This window comes from Carica papaya, chromosome 9, assembly GCF_054855325.1.
Source record: "Carica papaya isolate Zhongbai chromosome 9, ASM5485532v1, whole genome shotgun sequence".
NCBI classification, from domain to species: Eukaryota; Viridiplantae; Streptophyta; class Magnoliopsida; order Brassicales; family Caricaceae; genus Carica; species Carica papaya.
The window spans coordinates 34,269,268-34,291,174 of record NC_142317.1 but is presented as its reverse complement, the minus strand read 5'-3'; the positions used below and the strand labels follow the sequence as shown (position 1 = coordinate 34,291,174).

General features: G+C 30.3%; 1 protein-coding gene across 7 annotated transcripts; it reads left to right on the top strand.

Annotated features, from left to right (window-relative positions):
• The first annotated feature begins 4,937 nt into the window (after positions 1 to 4,937).
• Positions 4,938 to 21,691, top strand: TCP2 (TEOSINTE BRANCHED 1, cycloidea and PCF transcription factor 2). Of its 7 annotated transcripts, none has more exons than XM_088210736.1 (4): positions 4,938 to 4,979; positions 5,661 to 5,706; positions 6,586 to 8,306; positions 21,483 to 21,691. In XM_088210736.1, exon 3 carries the CDS (start codon positions 7,014 to 7,016, stop codon positions 8,259 to 8,261), a length of 1,248 nt encoding a protein of 415 aa, XP_088066862.1. In that variant the 5' UTR covers positions 4,938 to 4,979; positions 5,661 to 5,706; positions 6,586 to 7,013; the 3' UTR covers positions 8,262 to 8,306; positions 21,483 to 21,691. The 7 variants fall into 7 exon arrangements, with proteins under 7 accessions (XP_088066862.1, XP_088066865.1, XP_088066868.1 ...); XM_088210739.1 differs by having other exon boundaries at positions 21,473 to 21,691; XM_088210742.1 differs by lacking the exon at positions 21,483 to 21,691 and adding an exon at positions 19,568 to 19,585.
• The last annotated feature ends 216 nt before the right edge of the window (positions 21,692 to 21,907 follow it).

The window sequence follows — 21,907 nt, the reverse complement described above, 5'->3', positions numbered from 1 at the left end:
AAAGTTATTATTTTTTGTTATGTCATTTTATCTAATAGTTATCACTTTTCATTATATCACTTTATTAAAAATATTCTCACCTTTTCTCATACCTCTTAATACTTATTATAACTCATTCATCATTATCCAATCATTTTTTTGTTTGACTCTACATTATGTTCTTAACCTAATTATATATTTTCAAATATATTTTCAAGCTATCACAGGTTGGATAAGCAAAGTGTTCGATTTGATGACTTAATGATCCATAATATAGTCTTCATTCATTACACATTAACAATCAGTGCGACTTAAACATTCCTACAATATTTGGAAACAATTTTATTTCTTACCAAAAAGTTTCAAAAGACAAAAAAAAATATGAAATAATTTGTTTGTATACTAAATGTACTTAACCAAGAAATTCATTGTCAAGAATTTATTACTTATTTAATTATTAAATTGATTCAGAGATGATTAATGATTCTAAAGGGATTCAGGAATATTTACATAGTAAAATTTTATTTTTATTAATCAATCGCATTTAAAATTTAAATCAATGTTTATTATACTGAAATACCATATCAACATTAAAGAACTAAACTTGAACATTTCTTATATGAGATTTAAGTTTTTCAAAGATTTGGGAACAAGTTATAGGCTAAACGAAGCAAAAAGAATTTCAAGCTTCATTTTTTTGTGACTATTCCTATTGTCCCCTACAATAGGATGACTAATTCGTTACCTCTAACGAGTCCTTAAACCACAGGAATGTACGGTAGTCAAAAAGTTACCATGGGAAGGTCATTCATGATAGTCAAATGCCTCCAATTGATGATAATTGTTGGATTAAAGCCACGGAACTAATCGGTCCTCCTTCTATGATCCCCGTCTCCATTGAACAATTATTACAAATACTGATCAATAGTCGAAGCTCATTGTCTAAAGCTTGAGATGTCACGGAAAATAGTAGAAATCAAGAAAAGATTATTTGAGTATTTTTGGGATGCTCTAAATTGCTTCCATGTTTGTGTCATAAATTCTCTATTTTTTAAATTTTTTGGTTGAACTTATAACTGTTTACTAAAAATTTAACTGAATAACTTATTAAAAACATTTACTAAAACATTTCGAATAAAACTTCGCTAAAACTAAACTAAAAGTGGCATGTTATTGTAATCGTACTAATGACTTGTTTACATTATTATACATATATATATAGTCATTAACAAACTATATTAACTATTTAATTTAAAATTTATTAATAAGTTATATTATTTGTCCATAATAGTAGTACAAAACATACTTTCTATGCATTTGAACTTACCATTTGGCATTGTTAAAACCTACTAAATAAGCATAGTACAAATTATGTCCTCCTTGAAGGGTTTTATTCCCTTTGAATGATGTGCTTTGTTCCCCCATAATTAGGTTTTCAAATTTTCTTATAATAAAATTTAAATTATAATTATTTAGTTTAAGCTTGAACCCTTAATTTAATTTCAATATTAATTTAAAATTAATATTTAACTCTCAACTCTTGTCTAATAAACACTTAAAATTTCATATTACAATGGCATAAATGTAATTATAACTAAAATTGGGATTAATTTCTAAAAGATTAGCACTAATTATTAATTAAAGCTCCCTAAAGTGGTGATGTTAAAATAATTAATTAATTAATTAATTAAAGTCTTTGTCAAATTCCCCACCACACCAAATGTCGAGTTAAGAACTCACTCTCTCTCCCAAACTAATCACAAAATTTTTGAAGTTTAAAAGAAGAAAAAAAAAATTTATTTTTGTGGAGACCAATAAATAATTAAAGCAAATTAGTGGGTAATTTTTAATTAATTATGTATTAATCACAAATTTTAAGGGCATTAAATATTAATTTAATGGGTAATTAAGCTACTAATCAATATATGTAATGATGCATCTCTTTGGCCCTCTTGCCTTTTCCTCTTCATGAGTAATTTTTTTAATGTAAAAGTAAATATATTGTCAAATTAATAATAGATATTAAAATAATTACGGGTTTCTACACCGTTCTGTTGGGTCTCGAACTTACTCTTGTTTTACCTGTTCTAAAAGGTAAAGAAGAATGAACTATAACGTGTTCGGTAAAATCAATTTAATCGCTTAACTAAGTTTTAAGTCGAAACATCTATTTAAAGCCATATATACTAATTGCTTTATCTGAAAGTCAAGAAATCTATTCAATTCTACGACGACGTTATTATATATTTCGTGTAATTTATTATTATTTTTTAAAAAAATATTTAGATCAAGTTTTAAACTTGTTTTGATTATTTAAATAAAAAAAATTTAATTACATTAAAATATATTTATTTTACTTAAAAATATAATAAATTCGCTGAAAGTCAAACTGACGTAGTGAGTACAATTTCATCGGTCCTATTAAATTATACATCATTGGTTGTCACTATTAATATATAATACGCTTACAAAAATAATAAATTTTATAATTCTATTAAAATTTTAACTCTAATTTTTAAATATATTATAAAAATCTTATCCAATGTGTAAATATTATCTAATTAGAACAAGATATTAAAAATCACTTAAAAGTATGATGCAAAACAGAATAATGTAACCTTGACTCTGAAAAAGAAAGAAACAATAATATAAATATAATTTACATTATATATATATATATATATATATATAATATTTGATTGGCCATGGAAGCAGCAGAAACTCACAATGATACCTCTGCTGCTGGCAAGAAAGCAGCAGCAAATAATGCAGTTATTTGGGCACTCATCATATTTTTATGTTGCCCATCTCTCTTCAAAAATAATATTAATTTAATAAATGTAAGTATATATTATATTAAAAATTTTAGTTTTGAATTTTATCTAATGCACAATAAATTTATATTATATCATTTTTTTATAGAATATTTAACACTTCAATCTCTGTTTAATGTAATTCTTTTGAATTTGATCCAATGTGAATATATATATATATATATTTTGTTAAAGTACTAATACGAATCGAGTCAAGTTCGAGTTGATAGGAACAGTTGGTGGGTAATGATAGATTCGAGTCTAATTTTCTAAAATCTATTCAAATGCGACCACTATATGCTTTCTTGACTTTAAAAAATCTAGTTAATTAAAATTTAATTAAAAAATTAAGTGTCAATCGAACTAAAATAATTTAAAGTAAAATTTAAACATAATCTAATCAATTATAAATGTAGAAAATTAAATATTTATTAATCAAAATTTGTTTAATTTAAGTGAATTTAAAAATAAAAATAAAATTTTAATATTTAATATTAGTCAGATCACTGTGATGATAGAGGTACTTTTTGAAAAGAAAATTTTGTTAGTTATATCTAACTATAGGGATTCAAAAGACCAACTTCTAGTAAGTAACTTTAGATCTATTGAAAAAATATTGAAGGTTATTAAGAATGATATATTTACGTACTTGAACAATATCTATAGTTTTGAAGATTTTTCTAAAGGAAATCAATGACTTCTTGATGACGACGATTTCAGAAAACAAAAGAGACGAGAAGTAGTTTAGAATATGCAAGACCAATAGTTTATTATAGGGAGCTTGTACAAAATTCTTTAAACAAATCTAGCAAACAAGTTTGAAGAATGTTAGTGATCAAGTGATCGTAGAGAAGTAATTTGCTTAGGCTCAAGGTAGGTAGATATTGGATTGCGTAATCATGGGTTGGTTATAAACATGGTTTGGTATTCTGTGCGTTGTTATGTACGTATTTAGAACTTAATTTTGAAAGATGGTTTATCAATTATCAACAGTACTATTAAAAGAAATTAAGGATACTGTTATATATAAGTCATATATGCTGAAGAGGATAAAGAAGATTGAGGAAACATCATATCAGTTGCGTATTCTAATTTTTAAAAAGTTATACCATGATATGAGAAATATGTTAGATTCGACGTACTTTATATTAATACGTACTTTTCTTTTACAAAGATGTGTTAGTTCATTTAGAAAAACAAGAACTGAAGTATATCAGGTAACTATAAATAAAAAATGAGTAGAGAGATTTTTAAGAAATTAAAACGATTTAAACTATCAAGGTTTTATTTGTAACTTCTTATACGACTACAAATGTTTATTTTTCAAACATTAAAGGGCATAAAACAGTATTGAGTGATTGATTTTTACGCTCAATTCTTGTCATTTCATGTATAACAAAGAAAGTGAATGCGAAATTTTATAAGTATTGGGAAGTGGTTCAGAGAAGGATGACACTTGTGATTGTTTTGGATCCTAGATACAATAAGGGTAAAGTTCAGTATATTTATGATACATTGTATGCATCTCAAATAATTATCGCAAAATCGGAGAATCAGATAGCTACTACAACTTGTCAAGATTTAATCGACGAACTACTTCTACAAAAAGAAGAAGAATATTATTTTTGGATACGAAGTTGATGTTGCATCATTGGATACGAAGAAATACATATCGACAAAAATAAAATGGTCTGATCCGAAAGTAGAGTCGGATAATTATTTGAAAAAAAGATTACGTACTTATAAAAAAAAAAGAAGTAAAATTTTAAATTACAGATGTCCATTTTAAAATAATTAAATTAATAATAATATAGTTAATTAATTAATTTAAATTTTTAAAATTTCGAAACATCATTTAACATTTTTAAACTTTTTTTTTTTGGGTTAAAAAATTAAAAAAATACGTGTTTGAAATAAATGAAAAACATCAAATACTAAATTATAATAAAAATATTAAAATTTAAATTATAACAAATACTCCAAAATTGATTTAATAATTTACAGCTCAAATATATAAATATATAAATAAATAAATAAATAATTATTGAAAAAAGAAACAAATTAAGAATGGCAAAGTAGTAAATAGAGGGAAAACGAGGGGGAGAAAAGAAGAGAGGGAATAATATATTAAAGAAGGGAAGCACAGTGTGTTCTTGCCCGATAAGCCCGGTGATTTGCTCGAATGGGGTATGAAGGTTTTTTTTCTCTTTCTTTCGCTCTTAATCCTTTTCTGTTCTCTTTAATACAAACACTTACTTTCTTTTTTGTATTTTTTTATTCTCTTAATTCTTTTCTAATCTCCATTTTCTTGGGATTTTTTTTCCCATAACTTTCTTACCCTTTTTCTCGCCTCCCAAACAGTCCAACCCTAGCAACACTACTCCCAAAACCTACAATTCTAGAGAGAGACCAGCTTCACCCACCTCAAATTTTATTTCTACCATTCAAACTCTTTAATGGGTAGTAGAGAAAAGGAGAACAAGAAGAAACCCAAGTGAGAAAATAATCTATATACAAGCATTAAGAAGCCACCCATTGTTTTTGTTTTTTTTTGTTTTCTAAATCTTTTTCCATTAGTATCTCAAGAGTTAATACCAATCTCTTCTTTGAATAGAATTCTTCAGAGGTCACCCATTAGAAGGTCATAACTCTCTGCAATTCTGTAATGAAATTTTCTTTCTTTTTTTTTTTTTTTTTCTTTTGGTTTTCATTTTCATGTTTCATTAGTTTCAGAAGATTTTTTCATGTTAAATAAAGTGATAATAGAGTAGTACTAGACGTTGATTGATGATATGGGTAATTAAAATGGTCTGATTTTCTTTCTGGGTTCTTTTTTTTTTTTTTTTGGTTTGGTTTTACTTTTTGCAGGAGTAAGTAATGATCTGTGAAGTTGGGTCTTCTTCAACCTTGAGCAGTAAGTAGCACACAGATCTGAAAGTTTTGGATTTTTGTACCAGTTTATAAAGCCAAACAAAGGTCTTCTTCAACCTTCAGCGAGCTGAAAGCAGCCAGACAAGCAACAAGAAATTTATTTTTTTAAAAAAGAAAACAAACCTCAATATTTTTGCCATTTTTATTATCCAAGAACCTGACACCTGTTAACCAAAACCCAACATTGTTCAAAGTAAGCAAGTTTAGAAACAATATATGCATGTATATATTTATATATATATGCATGTTATTAATTATTTTTAGTTTTTCTTTAAAGAGTTTGGTTTTAAATTTTGAAGCAGCTAATTCATTAATGTTTAAACTTTTCTTCCTTGGCATTTACTAATGCTATTCTTGAAACTAAACAATGGGTTTTTAGTGTCTGCCATTTTTAGGCTTTAAATACAAAAGAAGATCATAAAAGGGTCAGCTACCAATCAGCGAACCAGCTCAATTTCTGCTTCTTTTACAGCTTAATTGTAAAGAAGAAAGGAAGGTTGGATCGAGGTTTATAGGTGGCTAATAATGCTTTTTTGTTCTCTCTCTTTCTCTCTTTTTTTCTTTCTGGTTAATTCAGTTTTCTTCAACTTTTTTTAAAGTTTGTCATCTTTAAAAACCTTTGGATTTTAAGGGTGTTTAAAAGCTCTAAAAGCTATATAACTAGAAAACGATAAGAGAGAAAGTCAGATCTGTACTGTAATGAAAGTTGAAGACTTTCAATTCTATACACACATATATATATGTATATATATATATTTCCAATTTGTTATGTACGTATTTAAAGCATCAGATGCTTGTACTCAAATTTTTTTTTCTCTTAATTTTGTTGGTTTTTTTTTTTCCCTTCGTTTTTTCTCTGCAGGGTTGCATAGCTGCCAATTTTCAGGCTTTGCTTTTGAGCAGCAAAAAGCTTAAACAAGAGAGAGAGAGAGAAAGAGAGAGGAAGAGAGAGAGAGAGAGAGAGAGGGAGGAGGGGTCTAGCTACTGACTTGGACTATGATATATCATAGTGTAAAAAAAAGATCTTTTTATATCTATACAGTGTAAGTAGTGTCTGTGTTATCATCATCAATGCTGCATAGGACACAGCAACCCCATCTTCCCACCTTCACCACCACCATCACCACTACCATCACCCTTTCTTCTTGTTCTTCCTCTCTCTCTCACTAAATAACAAAACCCAGTTGCTCAAACCTAAAAAAGTTACCTTCTTGGTTGAGATAACAAAAAACCCAGTTGCTCAAACCTTAAAAAGGTACTTCTTGGTTGAGAAAAAGGCATGAAAGTGGTATGGAGGTGGAGGAGATTCAGACACACGCCTGTAAGTTCCCAAGGGTTGGCAATGGAAGAAAAGAATCAAACAAACTAGGTCAAAGAGAGAGTGAACAACAATACCCAGATGATGAAGACGATAGAGGGCTCATCAAAAGGGTTAGTAACAGTAACAGTAGCAACATTGGAGGTTGGCATCATTCAAGAATCATTAGGGTTTCTAGAGCCTCCGGCGGCAAAGATCGGCATAGCAAGGTGTGGACTTCTAAAGGGTTAAGAGATCGTAGAGTGAGATTATCAGTGACTACGGCAATCCAATTCTATGATCTGCAAGACCGGTTGGGTTATGACCAGCCGAGTAAAGCAGTTGAATGGCTAATCAAAGCAGCGTCTGATGCAATTGCAGAGCTTCCTTCCATTAACAGCGCTTTCCCAGACACACCCAAGGACGAGAAAAGGGTAGATGGAGATCCTAATTATCAGCAAAACCAGACCCAGAACCAGAACCAGAATCAAAACCAAACCCAGAACTTGTCTATGTCTAAATCTGCTTGTAGTAGCAACTCTGAGACAAGCAAGAACTCGGGTTTGTCTCTTTCAAGGTCTGAGATTCGGGTGAACCGAAACAAGGCCAGAGATCGAGCTAGGGAGAGAGTTGCTAAGGAGAAGGAGTCTAATAATCATCAAAATGCAAATCCCATCTCTCAAAATTCGTCCTTTACTGAGCTACTCACCGCTGGAATCCATACACAAAACCCCACTGCAGAGGCTAATTTGTTTCATAAGGGGAGACAGTGGTCTACAACTGGAACTCCCATGGATTATTTTACTTCAGGGTTAATTGGACCTTCGTCCAGAACCCATCAGTCATCTGGGTTTACTGGACAAATCCAGTTGGGAAGCCCTCAGATCCCACCATTTAATGTGAATGCTGAAACCCATCATGATCAGTTGCAGCACTTTTCTTTTGTTCCTGACCATCATCTTATCCCGGGGTCTGGGACTGATTACAATCTCAACTTCACCATAGCTGGTTTCAACAGGGGGACCCTTCAGTCCAATTCTTCATCTCTTTTGCCTCACCTCCAGAGGTTTCCTTCTCCTATAGAAGGACCAAATGTACCCTTCTTTATTGGCACACCACCTGCTGATCAGAATCATCATCACCACCATCAGTTTTCTCCTGGGTTTGATGGCCGCTTGCAGCTCTGCTATGGGGATGGAAGCAGACAACATTCAGACCACAAGGGAAAAGGAAAGAACTGATCATCACCTCATTAATGTTCTTCCCCCATCTTCTCTATCCCCCAGGTATGTTCTTACTTTATTACATTTCATTCATGCTTCTCCTACCTATATTTTCTTTTGAATAAAATCTTGAAATGGGTTTCTGTTGTCTTGGTGCTTGTGTTGTTTCTTTGTTGATTGCTTTTTGGATTTACTTGGTTTGTGCAGTACCATGTAATTTTTTCACTTTCTTGGTTTTCATATGAAAAGCAAACCATTGGTTGAGGGTAGGGGGTAGGGGGGAGGGGGGAATTATTTATATATATATATATATTTACATATAATAATTAATATATATATCTATATATACATATATATACATATTTGCTTTTATGATTCCTGCATGGATTGCTGCAATATCTGAATCGGCTGGTTGTCTCCTTGTCTGTTCTCTTGTTGCTTCCCTCCACTCTAACATCTGCAACTCCATGCCAGGTGTTAGTTTGTCCATGGCCATGACATGTGTTGAGCTCTGAAAAGTTTTCAACTTTCAAATCCATGGCTGTGACACCACATGGACAAAGGGTTTTCGACATAAAAAATGTTGATTCAAACCCAACAATCATTCATAAAACTCTGGTTGACTTCACATTTATACAACTTTTAGGTAACTGAAAACCTGAAACTTATGCATGAAAAATGCCCTGAAAACATACCAGCATAGATATATTTTATATATATATATATATATATATATATAAATATGCAAGTATGCAGTTTGAGGTTTTTAGTGAATGAACAGTGAAGAAAACATAAGGATATATTTTCAAGGATATATTGAAACCTTTCACTGGCAGTTACTTTAGGCTGTTTAGGGACCTTTTAGGCTGTATCAGTTTTACCTTGATGTTTTGAGTCATCAATGAAAAAACAAAAATTTTGCTGATATATATAAAAATATGTTAATGTGCATATACACATGTTTGCTAGGATGTACTTGCTAATATATATAGGAGTTAAGCTTTCTAGGTCATTTTAAGTTTTGGCTAGCCAATTTCTTAACTTGGGTTCTTATGAGTGTGATTGGGAGAAGTGAATTTTATAAAAATTTGTGAAAATATTCCTTTATAAATATTAGTTTTTTTTATATTAATAGCTGTTGGAGCAGATATGCAAATTTACTATTTTGAAGCAAAACTACAAGAATATATTTTAAAACTATTTAAGTTTACCCAATTTAAAAGAGCAATAGCTATAAAGTAAACCATGCATATACTAGTATCTTTCTTGGTGGAAGATATCTTTCACATTGTTTATTAAAATTGTATTATTTCCTATTTAGTTTGATTGACCCCAAAATAATAACCATCTAAAGTTTGAATCTTAATTTGACACAAATCGATTTTGAATAAGATACTTTACTCGGTTCATCCTCATTCACTCATAAAATATGCAAACAAGTCTAAAATAAATCGGATTATTCCTTTACAACTTTTAAAATGTTAAAACTTTTACTTAACATTCTATCTTTTTGTTAAAAAAAATTTAAAAAAGCCATGATTTTTTTCTTCTTGTCTTCTCAGGATATAGTATTTAAATTTACCTAAGCTAATCTAACTCTATATTTTTAACTTCCAAGAGAAAATAACAAAACTTGCAGTGTGTAAGTACATGACTGTGCATAGCCCCTTGGAAGTCCAAAGCTTCAATGTTATTCCCTTTTTAAGTTTCCAAACTCTAAAATAGAACTTTGTACTTTTTTATTTTCAAATAAAAACTTGATTCCCTAAAATATTTTCTAGTTATATCACTTGTTTAAATTCTAAAATATCAGTGTGAGATTCTAAAACAAAAATATATTTCAAAATTTTCTAAAATATTTTACTTCAAGTATTTTTAGAATTTAAGATTTAAGTTATTAAATTAAAATATCGAACCTCAAGATTCATTTCGATTCAAAAAGTTAAGATTTTGATTCGTAATTCAAATCTCAATTCATTTTGGCCATTGTTCTTGTTTTTGTGGGGCATAAGACTTTATAATCATACTCATTGTAACTCCATTAAACTTCAACCTAAGAAAAGATAAACCGGCATTGTCAAACTCCTTATGGAGTAGAATCTTCAAACTGAGTGTTGAGTGAAATTTGTTCAAGAATTTTTTAGACTAGTAAAAGCTACCTAGTAGAGAAAGTAAAGTTCTTAAGAGTAAAGGACAGTAGAAACCCCTTGCAAATTAATGACCCATGTACTTAATTTTTGCAGAAAGTTGGGTTTTAACTCTTGGGAGAAAATTAATTGGGGGGGTCTGTAATTCTACATGTAGGTATCTATTTTCCCCAGATATGTTTAAATTTAGTAGCAAGTGGTTGGAGTAGATTGAAATATTTTTTAAACATTTTTCCCTAAAATCTGGTCTCTGGTTTCTCACAAGATGGCACTTTGCTATCAGTATTCATTAAGTTTTTTAAGTCTAAAATATATATTATCCTCTATTTCTATATCATAAATATATTTATAATGTAGAACTACCTTTGTTCTTTTCCTGGGAAAGGAATACCATTTCTCTTTTGTTGTAGTAAATTCCCATTTTTGAAAAATGTAGTTAAGATAAATTCAGTCAAGAAATCTGTAACAGTGCTCTCAAGACCAGATCCATACAACCTTGAAGCATCATCAAACACAAACCCAGATAAAATTACATATATACAAGACAAACTCAAGGGAAAATGATAGAATATATCATGATTATGATAAAAAATCTTGGGCATAAATGCATTGAAATTAATAAACTAGATCACTGACCTATAGAAGATAATCTGGTTTGGTGGAAGACAAAAGTGAGAATCTTTATTACTTCGAGAGTGAATAAAATTTTCTGCAGTAAAAGAAATAAAAAATTTACACAATGTATTTATTATAGAGATAAACAACTGACACCCATGTAACACAAACATTTTTTGAAATAACCCATGTAATACAGACATATTTATATATCTGCATGTCAGCTGCCCTTTTTCTGCTGTTGGTGTTGGATATAATATGTTGTGAGTATATCTAGCCTATGCATATTTATCACAAAGATTTTATATAGTACTTTTCAAAAAAAAAAAAAAAACAACAAACTCAAAGGATGATCGCCAAAAAGGTTTCCAACCCAATGGTAGCTCTACAGTAAAAGCAAAAATAAGAACTTCCAAAGGCTTTCTTGTTTCTATCTTTCTAGGTTAACCAAAAGATGGCATGAGTAACGGGAGACAATTTTCTCGTAGCCAAGATTTCATTCCATATATAACTCCTCCTTAATCGAACTATGAACCACCCAACTGACTTTTTTTTATAAGTTCAAAGAGTTAAATCCATAGCCTTCTAGTTTTAGGACGCAAGAGAAGAAAAGAAGTGCCACATCAATCTGGTGATTTGGAAAGAGAGAAACAGTAGGATTTTTTAAGGGGATAGAAAGAGAGATTGTTAAAACTAAAGATAGGTATTTTCATTATTTTCAGTCCGTGATTTTGAGATATAACTTAAATAGGATAAGATTTTGGAATCATTGTTGATATGCTTACAGACTTGTACATACTTTGTATATGGGTGGCACTCATTTGGTGTCAGATGATTCAATACACAACTTATACTTTTTATTAAAAAAAAAAAAAAAAAAGTACCACATCAAGCACCCACTGGCCAAGTTCTTAAGTTTTTTGATGGTCAGGTACCTCCCTCATAATGCTTCACATGTAAAAAAAAAAAAGAAAAGAAAGTAATCAATCCCAGGGTTGCTTTTGTTTTACCATTTGATTTTGATAGAGAACCTGCCATCTTTAAATGGTTTGAGAAGTGTATCAACAAAGGTTGGGTGAGTAGAAGAAAGCTCCATCCTTGCAAGAAGGATCTCCTAATCATTTACATTATGGAGAAGGGAGATTCTCCACTAGATTCCACCAATATATTACTATATGTAGTTAGTAATATGTCTTTACAATATTTTATAGATAAAGTTTTTGAAGACCTAGTAGTTATGCTTTAAACCCTATGAGGTGGCCTTGTAGGGCCTCACTCTTTTTTTCTTAAACCTTTTTTTCTAATGGCTCTAAGGACACGTAAGTGTTAAACCCCTACCCTCTTGAGAAAGAGGGAGGAACATAATGATCCCACCCAAGGTGAGATGGCTTTTACTTTTTTTCTTCTTTTTTTTTGGCTTATACTTAATAACTTTGCATTTATAGTATATGTTTACTAGGCGTACCACCTCATAGGGCCTAAGTGGATTCTACAAGCACTATGCATATAATAGAATTACTTTTGTTGGAAAGCAAGATTTGGTTGTATCTATATGGAGTAATAGAAAATCTACAAACTCAAAAATTAAAAAGAAAAAGCCAAAATAGAATCACTCTCCATAATAATCTGTTATACAAATTAGCTTAAAGATAAAATAAGTATGAACATTACCTCTTTAGGCTCCATAAGTTTAGCCAAGTAGGAATCATCAAAACCTACATTAGTAGAAAAAAAAGAAAAAGAACAAGATCATCAATGACAAACCCTTAATCTCCAAAAGATACCATCATCATTTAATTTTAGCAACCTAATGGGAGGTGAAAGCGAAGAGCATAAATATCTTAGAGGCTTTTGAGACTTTTGTTTCTAGATAACTAAAAAACTGCTATGTCTAGACAAGGATGGAATAGAATGTTGGAGACCTCTTTTTCTCTTAATCTCCTATGCAAGTCTTGAACCAATCAGATCAGCTTTTTTCTCATGAAAATAAAGTCCTTCTAACCAAATAGACTGAATATTTGTACGGAACAACTTTCGTATTCAAATCCTACATCGAAAAAATATGTGATTATTATTCTTTATATAAGTACTCAAGTCACAAACTATCAATAAATTGAGTTTGAGTCTAAAAAATTATTTAATTAATAGTACTTACATTTAGAACCATACAAATAGTATCAAAATATATACCAGTTTATTGACTCCACATTGGTGCAATCTGATTTATGATCGTAATGTTTAGTATTAGTGATGAAACCAATTTTTTAGTGGTGGATATTGTACTATCTCAACCCCATATGAAAAAAAAAATGTGATTATTATCCTTTATAAAAAACTCAATAACTTGAGTTTAAATTTTTAAAGATTGGTGATTTAGATCCAAAAAATTATATTTAGATATGATACGTTACAACAACATTAGTCAATTGACATAAATTTCGTAGAAAGTCAAGAAAAAGACAAAGTATGATAAATATTGGAATGGCACCATGAAAACCTCCTCGATTTAGGAAAAACAATTAAATTTTTTAGCAAGCAATAAAAGTAAAAGAATCAGTCTCAAGGTTTCTCAAAGCTAAATTTTTTTTTAGTAAGCAATGTAATTAAATGAATTAGTCTCAAGATTTCTCAAAGTTAGAGTCATGAGGATAGAAAACATCTCCCAAGAGAATTCAGTTTCTTTTGCGTAACACTACTTCACCTCAATTTTTTCCTTAACTAATTGCCAAAGAAATATTTCTATGTTAGGAGTTAGTTCTCTCAAAACTGATACTTTTAGTAAGTATATAACTTCTTATAAGATTTTTTTATATAATTTATCAGTTATAATGTAAGTTATAACTTCTTTACACTTTGTATTAAAAAAAATTATTTGTTGTGAGACATTCATTGTTACGCATCGACACTTAATATGAGTCACAATTCCTACTCATACCATTTTTATACAATGGGCCTATAAAATATATACATGCATAGGTAAAAAATATAATATAACTTAGCATCCTATATGATATATATAGTAATTATATATACAAAATATAAGCTTAAAATTTAGAATTTAATAAAATAAAATGAAAATTTTTTAAATATGCACAAAATATACAAAAATAAGAACTATTTTTACATGTCTACTTGTCTGGTAGCAGTGCTGACTCTTCATTTTTCTTTAAAAAATATCAAAGCGAAATTTAATGAGTTTTACCAACTCAATAAATATTTTCGTTCTCTCAACCCACATAAGATTTCATGTAAAACACACAATATAAGACAAATACAATAATGATGTTTCAATATAAAATTCTTTTATTATTTTTACTACTTCACATGTTTCTGATCAATTTCTGAATTCTTTCAAATATCATATACAATTCTTAAATGTATATCTACATACTCTCAAAAGAACATAAATACACTCGAATATCATTCATCATATCGAAACATAATCACATACACATGAAAGATTACATATATACTCGAAATGTCATTTTTAAGGTTTCATCGCGCGATGTCGTTTATGTCATCATCAAGGAAAGACAAAATAGATTCCCCATCGCATGGATAGCACACACACACAAATTTTACAATGGACACAACAGGTATGTTTGGTAGGTGACCTACACTTACAAATACTTATCCACGTTTGGATTAGGTTTCAGACTCAATCCATGTGCAGGTTCACCATACCTGCTAAACTTCAGCTACACACACGCACTCCTTTCCTCGATTCATACTAAACGAGAAGGTATTCAGGGTCCCTACCTTATTCACTCATACCCTCTACATTCCAAAATTCTTATCTACTTACTTTTTATTTTGTTTTTCTCTGAATTTTATTTAATTAATCATTTTATAACCTCAATTATTTTTTTTTCTTTCTATTTTTACCTTTTTATTTTATTTCTTTTTCTTTTCAATTTTTTACTTAATTGGAAATTTTTTTAATTTTCAATTTTGTATCTCATCACAGTCCAAATAAATTCTCAATCTTTTGAGTCTGTTGTCTAGTTTCGTCTCCTCATAAATTTTCAATTGCTTAACTTCACTGGTTATAAATTTGGATTTTGTTTTTCATCAAAAATTAGGTTAGTATCCGTTCAAATTTAAAAATTCATAATTTAATGAAATAAATATAATTTTTCAAAATTCAAACCCGGTTGAGATTTAGAAATACCTACACTGCTACATGTCTTCGCAGATATGCCTGAATGTCATAATTTCCTATATACACACGACATAAATTACTTAACGTACCTTAAAATACCAAACAAAATTAATTTAATCAATTCTCGAGTTCCAATGAAAATCCAACAGAATACCCAAAATTTTCGGGATCTGTACCTGGGAAAACTTTTCGGCTTTCTGTTTGCCAGATCAAATTTTCGTTTTTGATGAAGACTTTTCAGCTTCTCGAACAGCGAATCGAAATTTCAAAATGATGGATCGGGTTTCCATGCTTGGGGAAGACCCTTTAACTTCCCCACACCTGAGGAAGGCCCCTAAGTTCCTGAGCGAGTGAGTGGCTCAGTCGAGCCTGCGCAGCCAACTTGACACCGGCCCCGTTCCACCACCATCCAAACCATCACCCAAAACATATAAACAAACAATTTTACCTTCAGTGCGAGCGGTTCGACCTCGGCTTGGCTCCCGATCGCCTTCCCTCGGTCACTCCACGGCTCTCTAGCTTGGTTGAGACTCGAATGGTGATTTCTCAAACCTACAAACCAATTAGTAAAGAAAGTAAAAGAATATAACGAAATAGGAAAAGAAGAACGAGAAAAGAAAGACGAACTTTACCTTTGCTCGCATCGGTCTTCGCCTTCGCACTGTGTCTCGACTGTTTCCCTTCCCTTCTTTTTTTCCTTCCGGCTTCAAACTCCACCACCCTCTGCCTCCGCCACACTCTCTTCTTTTCTCCCCCTTGTGGCAACCGTTCTCGACTTTCCCTTTCTTCCTGCTCAGCCACACCCTTTTTCTTCCATTTCTCTCTTTTCTTCTCCCTTCCACTCTTCTTATCTAACTTCTTTCCTCTCTTTTTTCTCTCTCTCGGTTTCCCCCGCACAACAATCCCCTATTCCTTCTCTCCCCGATCGCCCCTCTCTCTTCTCCCTCTCTCTTTTTTGACTACTTTTCAAAATGAAGAGGAAATCTTAATTTTTTCTCCTTTTATACTCGTTCATCCCTACCGTTGGATCTTCTTGATTCGATCTGTACCGTCCGTTCCCTTTTAAATCTCATCCATCCGATCTCCTCAAGCAGTCTGATCTGAGCCGTCCATTTTTTCTGGTTTCTTTTGCCCCCTTCCACTTTCCTTTATTTATGTTTTTGCCCCCCTTTTTTCTTACCTACTTTCATTCATGTTCTTAAAATTAATTTAAAGTCTCAGAATTTGTAAAATCCTTTCATTTAAATCCTAATTCTAATTTTTATTCATTTTTCTTATTTTCTTATTTATTTAATGGTGGATGTTGCATTCATGATACTTTTAGGAATCCACACAATTTTTATTAGTACATTTGGTTTATTTAATGTAGTAAATACAGAAAGCAGTAGTTACTGGGTAAAAATAGAATAAGGGTGTTATATAATAGTACTTGCACTGCATTATTTGATTCATGTACTTAAAAATTACTAGGTTTATTTTAATAAAAGTGGAATAAAGTTTAAATGATTATTATTTATATATGGGTTACAATTTTAGTGCTTATCAATGATTATCTTTTTATTTAATATATAGACATATATATTTCTTAAAGAGTAAGATTAGTTTTCTAAATCCATCCTAACTTAGGATTTGGACTTTAACATATAACAAATTCACACTTAACTCGATGTTATAAGTACCTTAGTTCATAAGAGAAAAGTTTTATTCATAAGCTTCCACTTCTATCTTTGAATTCCAAGATAATAATGTGCATCAACACCAAAATCCTACAAGCAAACAATGTGATATTGATTTACTTTCAATCAAGTAATTCGTTCTAAATACTTTGCATTAATTACCCTCAAGCCTCAACAATCTATTTATACCTACAAGAATCCTAATATTCCAAACAAATAATACTATCACTATGTAGTAAGATATCTCACATTGGAGAAAGCTTCTTCATAACACTACTGAGGATCTTGAGGTATATTATCTTGATACCATGATCTTTAACTTCTTATATTGCAAAAACAATATGGTCAAAGTCTTAATCAATAAGTAATTTCTCAAAATAATATCTACTACAAAAGTTTAAGTTGATAGAAAAGTACATAAATATATTATGTCTATATTAATATGCTGCCCATGTGTAAACAAGATTTTTAAGTATATGAGTTTAAATAGAAAGAAGACAGACTCATAAAGATATAAAAATACAAACCAAATAAAAATTGACATGCTTTACACGACCCCAAGCCTAATAGTGTCAAAAGAATTAATGAACAAATAATAGAATAAGGCAATTATGTTCCTAAGATATAAATGCAAGAGTTTTACCTCTAATACCATTTTGAATAATTGATTGAACTACTTATGTCAAAAAATTGAACCTCATAGGAATGACAAAATAGATATTACTTATTTGGATTTCCTCTTCTTTGTGTTCTTTTCCATCAACAAACCATCATTGTTAAACGTGAAGTTTGTTAAGTTATTTTTATCTTCATCTATCTTTTTTCTTTCAGTTTGTTATTCATCCCAACAACTTAAAAATTTTCAGATCCTCTCTAGATATAGGGAGTATACTCTTGTTATAACAATTCTCCTCTAGTAATATGACTTGATGTTATTCACTTCTTATCAAGATTTTCCATGTGTAGCACACTTGCTCTTCCCATAATCTCTTTCCATGATCTCTCTATGTTGCAGTCTCATCAGCCAATAAAAGTTTTTGAAAATTGAAACAATTCAAATTTGATCAAGGAAATATTATCAATTACTTGATTGATACTAGCTTAACTAGAAAACTTACACATTAATTATTTTTTGAAAGAAAGTTATGCTCCCCCAGTTCTCAAAAAATATTACTCTAAGAGCTTACAAGCTATTTAATTTATAAAATTTGTATCAACATTCACAAAATACTAGATTTTGTAAGCTCTCTTTAATTGAAAAAATAAGTTAAAGCTGAATGTTATCTAAAAAGTATGTAGAACATGTGAAGACACTCAAACTTTAGGTTATAACAGTTGCAACTCATCAAAATAGAGTATTTAGGAATCCTAGTAACAGAGGATTTTGGAGTGGGTCTGCACAGGATAAGACTCCATAACTTCTAATTGCTTGATATTTGTAGGGTATACTAGTAGGACCCTCGAATCATATCTAGATAGGCACTGAGTATGTATTTTTTAATAAAATTTTTCAAAGATTTACACTTTTTCCTTCAAAGTTTTCTATAATTTTACTGTTAAATATAGAACACTTTTCTCTACAAAATATGATATACTTAACAAAATTTCTGCTATCTGTGGTAACTTTTCTATATCCTTACTATTGCTTTGTATCATTATAATTTTTTTTTTAAACCCAAAATCAATCTTTTTCTCTGTTCAACAAATTATGATATCCATCCTTTCCTGGTTGCAGATTTCAGTTATTTAAAAAGATTTATAACTTAAAAATCCATCCTTTGATTTACTGGAGACACACACACACAACAAATTGCTATAAACATTTCTGACTTGCATCTTCAAATGGTTGACACAGAACAAAACTTTTCTTCTTTGACAAGAGAGAACTAACAGGTCTGTTGATGCAGAGTGATGATGATGATGATTTCATGATGTACTTCTGATAATATTCTAAGTGTGGGAGATGTACTTTGCTTTAGGAATAAGAATAGCACAGTCAAAAGATTTATTGAAATCGAAACAATTTCTTTCTCCTGATCATCTGTGGCTGAGGCAGTTGTTATATTAAATAACTGCTGTGGCAAGTTAACTAAATACCTTTTTCAAATATGAAATAAGTTAAGTTAAATAAGTTCTGTCCATTTGGAAAGGATCCTGACCCAAATCCTAAATATATGCCAAGAATATTTACATTATGTTGAAGTGTCTAGATGCCTTATCTTATTCTGTGAAGTTCTGTGGCTTTGACAGCTAAAAGAGTTGCAGAATATTTTTTTTGGTGGGAACAAATGCATAAGTTCAAGAAGATTTGTGGGAACAAATATTTTTTTTGAAAGCTTAGAGGTGTAAATATATATATATATGTATGTATATTTTGGGTTAAGAAATAAATGAAGATGTGGGTGTCCTTACAAGATTATTTAGGAAGAAGATGAGCTGAAATAAATTAGTGTCCTGTAGATGATGAGGTAGTTTAGTTTCCTTTTTTAGCTTATAAAAACCAATGCCTAGAGGATAAAAAAGTAAAACTTATAATCTCTTCAAGAATAAATAAAAATGTAATTGGTTATTGTCTGTTTTTACTTGATTTATAGACATGACATAAATATAGAATGTTTGATGAAATTATGCTTCAAAATTTGAAATTTTAATGAAATAATTATGTAACAAGTAAACAAGAATTTAATAATTCATAATGTAAGTATAAATCCCATTTGGTTGTAGGATTTGGATGGAGGAAAAAGTGCATTGTGACAATCCACATGGTAATACTATAATCTATTGATGAAAGTTTAACTACATGGGTTTTCCTGTTTATACATCTTCATGGAATTGCCTTAGGATATATATATGTGTGTGTGTGTATATAGTGATTGATATTATAAAACTTAATGCTGTTTGAAGTGTGAAGGAACAGCCTTAGAAAGTTCAGCTCAGAGTTCCAACCTAGCTTTACAATTAGAGAAAGAGAAATATATATATAGTGATAGATATTAGAAAAGTTAAAAAGTTCAGCTTAGAGTTCCAACCTAGCATTAAACCCAGTTTACAATTAGGAAAAGAGAAAAGTAATTTCTTTTGCCCTGTCACTGAACTCTGCTTATAAAATGATAGCATTTTTATAATTTAGATTATGTTTGAAAGAATTAAACAACACTTCTATGCAATGCAGCTATATATTTTTATGATCCAATCAATAAAGTTGCTTGTTTATATATTAATTTCTTCCACACAGCTAATTTCATTCATGACCAAATTCAAGCTATCCCAAGCACATGCTTAGTGTAATTTATTAGGAATTTGAATGAGAATACAAAGTAATGTTGTTTATTCACTTTGGTTTACAGTAATGAGAACATATATGATTTCCAAAATTCAAAAAGCCTTCAATATAATAAGAAAGCAGATTAATTATTCTTGAACTCTGTAGACCATTTGGATACAAATCTTTACTTTGTAGACCCTTAATTCTTGAACTCTGTAGACCCTTTTATTCTTTAGTTACAAGAACCTTTACTGGGTTAGTATTCATCATTAGAACTCTTTTCACAATCTCTCAAGATTAAGCTAACGAATTTTGACAAGAACGCCATTATAAAAGCTTCCCTAGTTCATAAGTGAATACAAATTCAAATATTGTATCCACTTATAAACTGTTAGAGAACTTGTAAATTGTATAAATTTTAAGCTCATATAAAATAAGTTAATCCAGTCACTCTATAATTTTCAAAAGCCTCAAAATGCATTCTTTTGCTCTTGTGATGTGGGAACTTATTTGGTAGTTCACAGTCTTTCTCTTCTGGTTGCATCAATTTAACACTTTTTCTTAATAATTCTAATAGAATTTTATCTAATAGAAATATCCACTATATATCTAATTGAAGTAACCCACTTCAATCCCTCTGCCTTGTTGACCTAAAAATATCCACTCTATATCTAATACAAAGTCATGTACCAGGAAAGCAATTTCTACCTATCCATTCAAGCTCTCAATTTTTCAATTATACCTCTCACTCCAATACTATCTTTTATTCAAATTCTCTCTATCCCTAAACTTGACCTACAACCCAAGCTTATCTCTATAACTACACTTATTAGAGAAAACCAATACTTGTTCACTAGCATAGCTAGAATTCATTAAGAGGCCTCTACAAATTAGAAATGCTAACCAATAATAATTTGAACAAGAGAAAACATCCATGAACTTCATCCTACACAAATTTATACGTAAGAAATGTGGCAAGTTGGGTAATCAAAGCTATAACTACTTCAAAGGAAATGAATTCTTAGCACCTACATCTTTAAGTATTATGTGATGCAGTAAGAATTTTATCAAAAAAGGAAAAGTTATGGAAAGGGTATTCAGATTTACTTATTCTTAAGTTGTCTTCAAGTTCTGAGAAGCATTAAGTTTTTAGCACTTCGAGTTAGAAAATTGTTTGGATGCTGAGAAATTTTTCCTGACTTTTATACTATAACATACTGTCAAGAATTTGCTAAAATTACAGTTTCTAGTTATTTATCATTATATGTTATATTCGATGCGAGTATTCTTGATTTTGGTAATGTACATATGTTATATGCAAGTGATTAAATGAATGAATGAATTGTAATATAGTGAGGAATTAGAATGATGCAGATTGATGAAAGGTGGAGTAGGAAGGTAGAGAGAAAGTGGTGGCTGCATCAAGTGATGAAGATTGTTAGTAGGTAATTTCTGATTTTGTCCATTTTGAAGTCATTGCCATTCACATGGGAATCTATTTGTATCTGTTTTCCAATTGGAGTTTTAAGTTTGTTGAAATTGTCCATTCTATATATTATATTATATCATATTAGCTTATTTAAGCAAGTCTTGTGAATGAATCCTTTCACTGCATTTTCAATTGGAATTTAAGGTGGAGAAGAAGTTCATCTTGGAAGTATGTATGTTTCAATAGTCATATAGTTTGGTGCCCAACTGAGCTTATCTTAGCAAGAACACCATGTGGATTTCTTGAGTGATTTGTTCACAAATCAAGAATTACGAGATCACCCGTTTTGCTCTAATTCGTTTTTCTAAAT

Excerpts from the sequence above, each read along its gene's own strand:
- TCP2 (XM_088210736.1), top strand. The coding sequence starts at position 7,014 with ATGGAGGTGGAGGAGATTCAGACACACGCCTGTAAGTTCCCAAGGGTT.